Raw genomic sequence first — 13,212 nt, 5'->3', positions numbered from 1 at the left:
TCTCATCCAGAAGGCCTACTTTGCTGCATCCCAATTGGGCCACCAGAAGAGCTTTTCCAGATGGTGCAGAACCTTTTAGCCTGGCCCAAAGGAGGTGGTGGGGCCCACAGTACCGCACTGTGACTTGTCTGCAAAGCTCTTTGAGGATAAAATTGCATGCACCCACTGGGACCTTGACTGCTGTTACAGCAGATGAATCTCAAGGTGTCTAGCCCTGCTGTGTTGGATGAGTTACGGTTCGTAAGGCTCAAGGATGTGGACAAGGTGCTTGGATCAGTCAGGGTGAATACTTGTTGTTTTTTGTATTTTGGTTAAAAGATAAAATGCTACGTATAATAAAAGGAAGAATTCCATAGATAGCAAGATCCAGGTTTGGGATAAGTACTCTTTCGTGATAAAACCCTAGCAAAGATTTAAAATCACCAAATATGCAAAATAAGCATGGAATTATAAGTTGTTACAAGGAACACAAAGAGACACAAAATCCAAAGAAACAAACTTATTTTTTATAGGCCCATGATTCTTTTTTCCTTTCACAGTGCAGGGAACAATCAAAGATTTAGTTATCATAAACCAAAAAAGGTGCAATTATGCTTCAGAATATAATTACAAGAACACCACAACTATAGCAGTTAATAGTACCATGAAATTCCAACAGACAATTCCAATAGTAAGTAGAATAAACCAGAACTTGACATACAGTGTCATCTGATGCAGAAAAATGTGTCCATTCTGTTCAGAGAAAAGACAGCTCCAAAGGAAGGGGTTTCTTAATCCTTTTATCAAGGATTATGCTCCTGTGTCACCAGACACGGCCTATCAGGGTCCATACCTGGACCTGGGAGGTAGTAAGTTCCCACAGCTGTATTCGAGGTCATTAAGGATGGGGGAAGAGTGCAAAGACCCCCTGGAGATATTAAGCACAAATAATGTTCAACATTAACATCAAATAAATTAGTCAATACAAAATATTAGGAGTTATTTCTGGCAAATCATGGGTGAACCTTGGGCAATTTCAGTATATGTCTTTAATCAGTTCTGTTAAAAGGTTCTCTTTATTATTCACATGCAATAAAATCTGGGACCAAACAATCACCCTGACAAAAACAGAATATTCATCTAATAAGCATCAGAAATCTGGAACTTACAGCAGCTTGTTGACATAAACATGCCAAGCAGCTAAATGTATGAAACAAAGATGGGGAGCTTACTACTAGATAAAGAGAGAGTTTGTTTTTTAAAATGGTATTTCATTTTAGCAGAGATGCTCAGTCTGGGCAAAGGGAAATCGAGGGCAGGGGATCCTGGCCAGCACAGCAACCCACAAAATTTATGTGGATGACTACAAATCCTTAATTCATAACTAAGATACAGAAGCAATGCTGGCAGCGGATCCTCTCACCCATAAATTATGTACATTCAATTGCCACCATTTTGGAAAGTGAGACTGAAAGAGCCCCATATGTCTCCTCTGGAGCATGGCAGGGATAATATCTGTGCCTGTTGTTCATGCCTTTGAGCATGAATACATCGCTTGTGCCAGGGAACCTATATTCTTCCCAAGTGCCCACTTCAACAAATGACAACTTGCAACTTTGCTCCCACCTTACAGGGTTATGGGAACTTTCCATGACTGCTATTGACAACAATGAGGGAACACTTTTCTACCCTTTTCTGCAAAAGGGAGGAAGACTTTGGCTTCTGAATGCACTTCATCCTTCTCTTCCCAGCGAGACAGAAAAGAATGATGGGACGCTATATTGGAAAGAGGGTGCGTGGGCCCTAACCTCCAAAGCAAGACACAGAACAGTGAACTGGGTAAGATCAAAAGAATAAAACTTGCTACTCCAGAAATGTTAGAAAGAAGTATGCAAGCTTTAATACCACGAGAGATAAAATGTATTCAAATAAAATAAAGGGATTAATAAATATACTGATATATCCAATCGATGCCTGATCAACCAAATCTTGTGACAAACAATTGTGTCAAGACCAAAATGTGTTCCAACCATGTGGGACTTCCTCAGTGATCCAAAACATTTCTCCATATGATTTGTCACAGTAAATCTAGTCTGTCTGAATGATCTGCATTTGATCTTATGCATAATTTGTTGCTTCTCATATCTGGATCTATCATTTTATTTATTATTGTATTTAAACATCTATATCAATCAACAACAACAACAACAACAATTGTATTGTTTACACCCTGCCTATCTGGCTGAGTTTACTTATTGAATACGGTTTATTTATCGTGGCACTGAAGTGTGTGCATTTATTTCTTTTTAACATTTTAGTGTTTCACTTTACTGGATTCAGCTGCATCAAGATCTCACTGAATCTGCTACTGGTAGCCCCTCTCCGGCTCTCCTGTATTGAGAGGGGACTGGCACAGACACAGGATTGCAACGCTGTGACATGGGCTACTTTCTGCAATGGGAAGACAGAAAAGGGAGGCGGCCAATGTGAGCCTAAGAATTATTTCCCTCTGGTATTACCTACACAAAAAGTTCACCAGAACAAGGTCCAAGGGGGCACCAAGGGGCACAGGCACTCTCCCTGTTCAGGTGAGGAGTGCAGCGACACCCTGTAGACTAGAAGAAGATTTGTCAAGGAAGTTTGTTTCACAACATTCCACAGTATCAGACGGGGATATTTTTGTCAATATGATTACTGGCTATATCAGTTTACAAAATATTTAATAAGAGGGGGATATAGAGGTCATTGACTCTTGTTTGGAAAAGCCTTAAACAAAGGAAATCATTAATGTGCAGGTGATGTAAAAATCTCAACTCATGAACGTTTTCCCTATTACTGTTTTAACATCAAACTTTTAAGATACAGACATCATATAAAAATACACACACACACTTCGTGGGATTCCTGCATAGCGGGGGGGGGGGGGGTGTAGCAGTACTCAACAACGAATTCCTATGATAACAATGGAAACCGGCATTTATTAATTTTTTAGGTGCAGTGGAGGTCCTACTTCTCTTGTGCTAGCTGGAGGAGAAGAATAAAAACATGAATTGGGGTTGTTCTTGAAAAATTTCCCTTCGTTTCAATAGGGCTTGCATGAACAACCTCTATGGCTGGCTGCAGCCAGAAGGTTCAATCATAAAAAGAAAGGACATAAATAACAAGGAACTGCATGGAAGCATACTTAAGGCATGACATTCAGACCTGAGAACATAAAAAAACAGTTTGAAAAGAAAGAGAGAGAAGTTATCTTGGTTTCTTGGCTGTATTGTAAGAACTCCACCTTTTGCACTTAAGTGTTTCCTGCTTAGTGCTGGAAAAGATGGGAACCATCACCCACTGATGAAAATCAAAGGCCCCCAATTCTTATAAATACAAGGGCTGGCACCCCTAAGAAGCCAAGCTCTCTTGCAGGTGTGAACATGTGCCACACTCTCCCTCCTGGAGTAGATAGTCCAGGCTGCTTCTCCCTCTCCTGCTGCAGCTGCCTGTCTTCCATAAACCTTGTGCTATGGGGCACATCCACCACACAGGGGCCTGACTCCCCACACCTTTCCCAACATCCTGCTGCAACCGAGTTTGGGAATCTACTGCCTTTAGGGGGTGGCTTTGCTTCTCTCCAGCTTCTCTCTCTCTCTCTTTTCTTTGTACTGTTGTTAAATGGAATGATGTTCAAACAAATCAAAACCGGATTCTCTTCTTTTTTCAGGGTCATCACACTTTTGTGTTAGCAGAGCAAAGCGCTAAGTTTGTACAGCCCTATAGCGCTCTGAGAAAAGAGGCAGAAATAAGAGCTGTACATTGAAAGGTTTTATATGGCAACTGTTTTCTCTGAAGAAAACATGGCATTCAGAAATCCTGGCTTCCCAAAAACACCCACTGCACCAAGTAAAAAAAATAAGTCAAAAGGCTTAATAAAAAAATATCATGGCAGGATGAGGCTGAATACACCAAGTGCAATATCAGCGAGTTGTTCAGTGCTCTTCCTTAGGCAAAACAAAACAAAACAAAAACATGTAAATAATCTATGACAGCTCACAAATATATTTCTCATTTAACATGAAAGAGACACAAGAACAAAAACCAAAGGTTGTAGTTTTTTTATAGTCACATAAGCATGCGAAGAAGTGACCAAACCAAAGTGCAACTATACAGGATGGATGGACAGACAACTCCCTTTCGGTACTACCTAAACTGCCACTTTTGAAAACCCACACCTAAGAGTCTTAAACCTCTGCATGTCCTGTTCACACAGCTGAACTCCATGATATGGTGTGGAACTGGTCTTCTTGGCAGCTATGCAGCAAGAAGAAAATGTTGACATAGCTGAAAGGCACAGCCACTCAGTTGCAAGTTTAGAAAGGGAGCCAGCAATGGCTTCGTATGGCTGTTAATTGATCTAGAAACACTACTTAATTCTCTATGTGAAAAACCAAACTTTGCCCACTTTGACTGCTTCATAACTCAGAACCTGCTCCTGGCCCTATGGAATAAGGCATGAGAGAAATTTAAACACAAAAAGAAAACAAACACCCACCTTCAATCCAAGCACAAATCTTAAAGAACTTGCTTTTATGAATCACCTGGAGCCTTATTATGAGAAGCACCTGTTGCAACTGAAAGACAGATGCAAGCGGCTCCTGTCAACAAGCCACTGACCATTTGCTCCTTGACCGTTTCATCCAAGCACTCTATTACCATCACAGCTTCTTATCGGCTGGTGGCAGGTTTAGCATGCAGGCCATCATAATATCAAGGTCTGTTCTAACAAATCCTATAGCAGTGCTACAGAGAGGAAATTTCAAGTCTCCAGAGCTGCCATCCACTAAAGGAAGGCAGCCAAAACCACCTGCTCACCACCTGAGATGGACGTGGCAAAACGCAACCCAAGATGCCACCACCACCACCACTACCTCCTTCCTACTCTCAGGTAAGTGATGGGAAATTGCAAAAGAAAAGCAGACTATTTGACACAAGTTGGGAGGGAAGATCTTGGCAGCAGTCCCCCCCTTCCCCCTTCATAACGGATATTTGTTCTAAAACAGTTCCACTGCTACACAGTATAGTCCATGAGTTTAACTTATGAAAATTAAGAGTCGCTCTTCACAAGTTGTCTCATATGGGTAGTTATATTCTCCTAACACCATATAAATATGTAATATTTATACAGCTTAGACATTCTGAGACATGCAGTAGTTTTTTTGTTGTAGGTAGTACATTTTTCTTCATGATCGTATGTGGGGGGTTTTTACTGATCACCTTGTTACCAGCAGATCTCATGCCGGCCCGTGTCTGGCATTGTCTACTACATTTGAGGGTGGCTCTGAATCATCCATGGGGAGAACAAGGCGTGTGCCCCTTATGACAAGTTCGTGGTCCCCAAACCCAAGCTCCTGGTCCAGGGTGTCCTCGGAACCGTTTCCCGCCGCCCTTCGAGATGCGCCAGATGTCAAAGAATCTGTGTTCACGGTGGAATCCCCGTAGGTCAAACTGATGTCTCCGTCATTCAAAATAAGGTCTGAATCATCGTCTTTCAGCTGCTCTTGATTCTGAGTAAAAGAAAAGAGCTATTTTACCAAGCAGCTAATATGCTGAATTAATATCTATTCCTGCTGCCCAATATGTCTGACTGGCATAATAAAATCGGAAAGTTTTTATTTTATGACTGCAATTTTCTACAAGGTACCCATGTTCCAAGCAGGATATGAAGGTTTCACAACCTAGGCATGTTCCACGAGATTCAGATCCAGGACAATTGGGTTCTAATCTCACTGGAGTAGTCATCATTTCTCCCCTGCCTCACTTATACCTGTAAAATGGGGCTAAATGCCTGCTCCACAAGAATATTGCTTAAAAATTAAGTCCATCTGCATTCATAAAACACCACAGAATTTATCTTCTTTGACTCCCATAGTATTTAACAATTTTACAGAGGCAAACAGGTCTCCCAAAGGCCATTACCAAAATCAAACTGCCAAGTTCAGAAGTATCAGATGCTTAGGAACGCCAATAAAGGGTGGTCTATTGGGAACATGATGGAGGTATGGATGGACTTTGACCGTATTTTTCCATGTATAACACCCCCCATGTATAAGACACCCCCTATTTGGGGGGACAAAAAATTAAGAAACTGGGGGGGGGGGAATTGCCCAGAGTTGTTGAACTTTTTTTGGGGGGGTGGCCCAGATTTTTTTGGGAATGACAAAAATCACTCACCCGCCAGACCGACAGTGCTGCTCACACGCATCAACAAAGCAAACTATCCTCTGTCCCCTTGCTGTCAAAAGCAGTAAATTGGCCTGCCCAATTGCTGCAGCAACAGCCAATCAACACCAGCCCTTCCCGCAGCCACCAATAGCAATCTCCGACTCGCGGCAGCAACCAATCCCATGTCCCCACAATGCACTACCCATGTATAAGATGACCCCAAATTTTGAACAAGATTTTTGAATAAAAAACCATAGTCTTATACATGGAAAAGTATGGTATGTGGCTTTCTGCTGCATTATGTTAGCAGTGGATTATCTTGAAATGTTGCTATATATGTTTATTGCACTTTTCTGATGCTGTTTGGAGCTGCTCTGAGCACGATTTTGAGCAAGAAAGTGGCATATGATAAATAAAGACAGAAGCCAGTCTGATTTGGAAACTAAAAAACAATCACAGCACTTGGTGGAAAAAGCTGCTCCAAGAATACAGTAACTGTTTTGCACAGCCAAACCTCAGCAGCTGCAGAAACACAACATACACAGAAAGCATTCCATGGTCATTCTGGGAGGTTCTGCACGTACCTCATAAGCCTGAGGGCTGGTCAGGCACCTGGCAATGGGGCCGCAGCAGCTTGGGAGCGTGGTCGTTAGAGGAGGACCACTGTGCGTCAGGAGGGGCTTCAGGTAACTGAAGGGGGGCATTATTAAGGCACAAAACACTTCAATGAGAGCACTTCATGGGTTTTTTATATAGCAACAACAAAAAAAAACAACAAAAACAATTTATTATTTATATCCTGCCCATCTGGCTGGGTTTCCCCAGCCACTCTGGGTGGCTTCCAACAAAAGATTAAAAACAGATTAAAACATCAGTTATTAAAAGCTTCCCTAAACAGGGCTTCCTTCAGATGTCTTCTGAATGTCAGGTAGTTGTTTATCGCTTTGACATCTACTGGAAGGGCGTTCCACAGGGCGGGCGCCACTACCGAGAAGGCCTTCTGTCTGGTTCCCTGTAGCCTCACTTCTCGCAATGAGGGAACCGCCAGAAGGCCCTCGGAGCTGGAACTCAGTGTTCGGGCTGAAGGATGGGGGTGGACCACTCCTTCAGGTATACTGGACCGAGGCTGTTTAGGGCTTTAGAGGTCAGCACCAACACTTTGAATTGTGCTCGGAAACGTACTGGGAGCCAATGAAGATCTCTCAGGACCGATGTTATGTGGTCTTGGCGGCCACTCCCAGTCACCAGTCTGGCTGCCGCATTCTGGATTAGTTGTAGTTTCCGAGTCACCTTCAAAGATAGCCCCACGTAGAGCGCATTGCAGTAGTCCAAGCGAGGGATAACCAGAGCATGCACCACTCTGGCGACACAGTCTGCGGGCAGGGAGGGTCTCATCCTGCATACCAGGTGGAGCTGCCCTGGACACAGAATGGACCAGAATGGGCCTCCATGGGTCCAAAATGACCTCCAGGCTGCGCAGCTGGTTCTTCAGGGGCACAGCTGTCTGATTCAGGTGCAGAGAGTCTACCACACCCGCGTGCCCGCCCACCCACAACAGGACTTAGTCTTGTCAGGATTCAACCTCAATCTGTAAGCCGCCATCCATCCCCCAACTGTCTCCAGGCACTCACACAGGACCTTCGCTGAAGCCAAGGATATTAACGAAAACCTATTAAATCCCACTCCATGCATTCACACAAGAGATGCATACAACATAATCATGAAAATATACAGTAAAATCGTTTTTAAATGATTGTTTTTAAAAAGTAGTAAAATATAATGCAAGTGACAGTAAAAAAAAAAAAGGTTAACAACAGCGAGGCTCAAAAATATGATATATGATAAGTGGCGGCAAATGAATGTGGTATTGTACATTAAAAGCCCTGTGTGAAAATGCCTTGTGTTTTTCCAACAGGGAAGACACAGAGAGGGAGCCAGGTGAGTTTCAAGTAGGAATGCGTTCCAGAGTTGCCCTTATTTTGTGTTTAGCTCATGCTCACAGATGGCACTAAGGTCTTACTTTCCAGGCCAACTTCTTCAAAAAGCAACACACAAGCAAGTGGTTCGGATGGGCAACGACAGGCTAACTGGCTACCCAGGATCAGAGCAAAGTAATTTTATCAGGCCTTTAGTAGTCCTACCTAATTGTTCACTAAGTGGTGGTAAAAAGTTTCATCCAGTTTCACTTTCTGAAAACTGGTTTTCCAACGTCCCAAGAAAGCGGGGGGGGGGGGGCTCTCTGCTCCTGTTGGGGGCACTTCAGTAATAGGTTGTTTTTGTTCCACAACCTAGAAACATTCGCTGCTGAGTGGTATCAGTTTTATACTAGAGCCACTGGGGTCCGTGGCACATATCTGTCAACTATCAAGGACATCCTTTGTTGGGGGGCTGTGCTCTCCTGTGAGCTTGAGATTGCAGGGCCCAAAAGTGCATGTTTTGGGGGCACCATGCTCTCGAGCAGGTCATGTGACTAGTCTGGCATGGACGGTTTGGCACTAGGACAAGCTGGAAGGTATGGTGGCTCCATTCACGTAACAAAAACTCCTACAGAGAGACCAGCATTTTCAAAACCAGGGGGTCCATGGCTTGGCTTTTGAAAAACCGCGGGTCTGCAGTACCTAGCAAATTGGGAACCACAGTTCTAGGGGGCAGCCTGTGTGACAAACTATACCTTTGGAAAACATCCACACCTCCAGAGGCTAAAATAGCTGGCTGACTCTTTAAGTAACTGAAAATATGACAGATTTATCACTCTGGCTCTTACTGCCAGCCAATTGGCTGTATGAAAGACAAGGATCCACAGCTGAGCAGAAGAGACTTCTCAGAGAGGAGAAGCTCTCTTCCCCCATCATGGACAGAGGCAGATATTGGCCTCCTAGTACAAAGGCCAAGACGTAAGAGGAGGAGGAGGAGAAACAAGGAGAACCGGTTTTTGTTTCTCTTAAGGATACTTATGGTCGAAGTTGTACCACAGCCGGAATAACCAAGCGCTCTCTGCTTTGGTACTTCTCCTTTCATTTTCCGGCACTCCCTGAAACAAATCAATGAGGCACAGTTACAGTACTTTGGTTGACAAGGATCACACTCCAAACAAGGCATTTGGCAAGGAAAAGAAACTCTTCTGCCTGTGATAGCCTGGCAAAGCATTGGTGTCAGAGGCTTGCAAGCCTTTTCAGTGACGTGAACCACAAACAGAAGCTTCCCTTTTCCTGCCATCCCCTCTTTCACTGGAAGGCCATGCTGAATTCTGTCCTAATTTCTGGCAGATTGACATGTCCTGGGTTCCAGCAAGTCGAGGCACTGAAATGATGCTTTCATGCAGTGTTAGAAACTGAGATATGAAAGCTAGGAGCTAAATGGCACCTTAAACCTAGGTTATGGGCACTGCAACTGAGTGTCTAGGCATGCTTTTTTATAACAAGAATACAAAGCTGAAAATGAATGAACTGCACCTAAATTCTTATGTTCATTTTTCACATGGTACAGTCCTTCCCCTGCCCACCCTCCTAATATTCTTAAGACAGACTCTTCTCTATTCTTCAGAGAGTAGCTGGAAGTGGGGAGGCAGAAAAAGGTCCTCCTTTCCTTCTGCTCTGCAGTTTTAATCTGAAATCTCAGGTGCAAAGCTCAGAAACTGCTCGCGCTAATGAAATTCCCTGTCACAAAATGCGCCTGGAACAGTGGGAGTTTCAAAAGCTGCTTTCACATACTCTTTCATGTGACTGTGGGCAGGCAAGGAAAGGCAGGGCCTACAGAGCACGGAGAGTTGGCTTTGCTCTTCCTCTTCTTCATGTTGGCCCTTGGTCCCGAAACGGCACCAATCCTTCCCAGAAGCTTCTGGCTCAAATTCTGCACAGCTAGTCTTTGTCTTGGGTTTGCATGCCGGTGCTTGTAAACTGCATGGGAGAACCAACAGACCCTCCCCATCTGCGTGGGACTGGTTTTCTCTGCCCATAATTATTCCCCTGGTGTGTTATTTCAGAAGATACGCTTGCAACAGAGTTCAAGTATCTACTCAGCTTCAAGGTGCCTTGAAGGCAGTCACTACTCTGCAAGGCTGCTGCAGAAACAGAACGGTAAACCGTTTTGCATACAGAAATAAAAAATTGTTTACGTGAGGAAATTAACCAACATGCCACCACAACAAATGTGAGGATATCCAGCACGGACACCCCTGTGTTAGAGGCAGAGAAAAAGAGCACAGTCACCTACCACGTTCTCCTGATCTGCATCCACACCAACCCTGCAGAGAAGAGGAAACAATTACTCAAGTTCTCCTGTGGGCTTCATCTGCAAGGCCTCTCACTGCCCAGATGTGGGGCTTAAAAGCTAAAAAAACACAAGCCCACACACTTGCCCTTGGCAGGAAGGGTGAGTGGTAGAAAGAAAGAAAGAAAGAAAGAAAGAAAGAAAGAAAGAAAGAAAGAAAGAAAGAAAGAAAGAAGGAAACCACCTTTTTTCCCTCACACAAAAATCAAACTACTGTTTTAAAAAAATAAATTAAATTATGAAATTTCTATAACAAATTATACCTGCCTGCTCCAGAGTCCCTTTAAAGGTTTTCATGTTGCTGTGGACCACCCTAATGTTTTGCAGGAGGGAGGCATAGAATAACTTAGTAAATGAAGCCCCACTAAGTTCAACAGGACTTACTCCCTGCTAGGCTATGTACGTCAAGCCCTGCAGTCTTGGATTTTTAAGCTAATCCAACTGTATCTGGCCACTGATTTTATCCTTCTCATTAAGTCATGTGACCAAGGAGACCCCCAGCAACCAAGAGGAGATATTTCACAAGCACACTTTCCCCATCATTCAGTTCCTGCTTAACACTCTTTCTCACTTCAGAAAGACGGACCCTCAGATTCCATTGTTATGAAGTGGGGAAATGTGGAGCAAAGGGCTTCTCTTCCTTCATTGGCTTCCTGGTTTTCATCTTTTAACATTTCTTACATTCTGTTTCTTACATACATATACAGTCAAACCTTGTTCTGCGTCTTGCCCCCGCTTGCATCCGCTTCAGCAAACATCCGCAGCAAACCCGGAAGTACTGGAACGGGTTACTTCTGGGTTTGCCACTCGTGCATGCGCAGACGCGGCACTTTGATGTGCGTCATTTTCAGGTTATGGCGGGGCCTCTGGAATGGATTCCTGCCATAACCCGGGGGTCCAGGCATCAGTGTATATTTCCCCCCTTTATATCCCTGTGACTTCCCTCCCCCCATGTTTAGCATTATTTAGTTAATTTAATATTATTTTAATATTGTGTTAAAGCAATATGCGTTATATAAAAACCCGTAGAATCTTTTCCAACTGTTATCCTAACTTTGCGAACATCAGTCTAAGCATATCAGTAAGTTTCTTTTGGAACAATGTTTTGCCTTATACTCCTCTACACATTCCCATCCTTTCCTTAGTTTTTGATTAAATTGTATTCTGATTGCTGCCATCATTTTGCCCAATTCAATAAATTCACAAAATTTAATTTGCCAATCTGCTACTGATGGGACTTATTCTCCCTTCAGGTTTTTGGCCAGTAAAACCCTAGTGGCAGCCGTCGTGTATAGGAATATTTTTTTCTTATCATTGGGGATGTCTTTTGTCACTATACCTAGAAGGAACTTTGGCCTTTTCTCAAATGTTATTTTACACATATTTTTAAATTCTTCATAAATATTACTCCAGAACTTTTTGATTTTATCACATCCCCACCATACATGATACATTGTACAGATCACAGCAAGATTCCTTAGATAAGGCAACAGCACAAGACTCGAACCGACACTCACCTGATATGAAGGCACGACAGCATAGGAGTGGTGCCACCTCCAAACACCCAGACGGTAAAGAAGACGATGAGAAGCGTTGTACTAAACATCATCTGCCGCGCATAGGTAGCTGTGTCCCGAATGGCCAGCGCAAAAGCCATGGCTCCACGGAGGCCTGGAAGGAAAGGCTCATCAAACCTTGTGTGGCCTATGGCCGGGCTCCTAAGAGCCTATTCCATTTCTGTCCCGGAGTCTGAATGCAGTGTGTACGTGTGGGCACGCGTGAGTGTATGCGTGTGTGTGTGCACACACCCCCACACCCCCAAGCTTTTCTACTTTTCACCTTTCGAGTGCAAACCCCAACCCACCTCCCCCAGAAACTCTCTTCCATTTCACGTGGTGTTGCAGGAGGGGAGTGCTACTGTTCCAAGCTGCAACTTCCAGCAAAAAAGAATCTTGTAGTGACTTCGAGATGAACACAGTTATTATGGCATAAGCTTTTGTGGACCAGAATCTACAGTATGATCACAGGGCAGCTGTCTCCCAGCTCCAGCTGGTACACAGGTGGAGACCCTCCCTGCCCGCCGACTGTCTGGTCAGACTGGTGCATGCTCTGGTTATCTCCTGCTTAGACTACTGCCATGCGCTCTACGTGGGGCTCCCTTTGAAGGTGACCCAGAAACTACAACTAATCCAGAATATGGCAGCCAGACTGGTGACTGGGACCGCTGAGACCACGTAACACTGGTCTTGAAAGAACTACATTGGCTCTCAGGGCGTTTCCATGCACAATTCAAAGTGTTGGTGCTGACCTTGAAAGCCCTAAACAGCCTTGGCCCAGTAGACCTGAAGGAGCGTCTCCATCCCAGATGCTGGGGTTCCTTTCCCAAGGGCCTTCTGGCGGTTCCCTCCCTGCGAGAAGTGAGGTTACAGGGATCCAGGCTGAGGGCTTTCTTGGTGGTGCCGCCCACCCTGTGGAACGCCCCCCCATCAGATGTCAAGGAAATAAACAACTATCTGACTTTGAAAAGGCATCTGAAGGAAGCCCTGCTTAGGGAAGCTTTTAAAGTTTGATGGACTATTGTATTTTAATATTTTGTTGGAAGCCGCCCAGAGTGCCTGGGGAAGAAATAATAAATAATAAATAATAATAATAATAATAATAATAATAATTATTGGCGAGGGCTCTCTTCCAGAGGCAGTGCCCATACACCACATTGCTCAAAGCCAAAGGCTGCTGGGAAAGCCTGCATGGGGGACC

The 13,212-nt window shown here is 44.0% G+C and overlaps 1 protein-coding gene across 1 annotated transcript in view; it reads right to left on the bottom strand.

Moving 5' to 3' along the window:
- Positions 1-484: 484 nt before the first annotated feature.
- Positions 485-13,212, bottom strand: part of SLC9A6 (solute carrier family 9 member A6) — a gene marked incomplete at its 5' end in the record, with an annotated part of 48,260 nt that continues 35,532 nt past the window's right edge. The window contains 5 exon segments of the mRNA XM_083486320.1: positions 485-5,528; positions 6,771-6,876; positions 9,138-9,217; positions 10,399-10,429; positions 11,973-12,126. Coding sequence (XP_083342446.1) covers positions 5,256-5,528; positions 6,771-6,876; positions 9,138-9,217; positions 10,399-10,429; positions 11,973-12,126 — 644 coding nt within the window. The 3' untranslated portion in view covers positions 485-5,255.

Source organism: Podarcis liolepis (assembly GCF_965112155.1).
Source record: "Podarcis liolepis genome assembly, chromosome: Z".
Taxonomy (NCBI): domain Eukaryota; kingdom Metazoa; phylum Chordata; class Lepidosauria; order Squamata; family Lacertidae; genus Podarcis; species Podarcis liolepis.
Note: the sequence above shows the minus strand (reverse complement) of the source record. Positions and strands in the feature narration are given on the sequence as shown.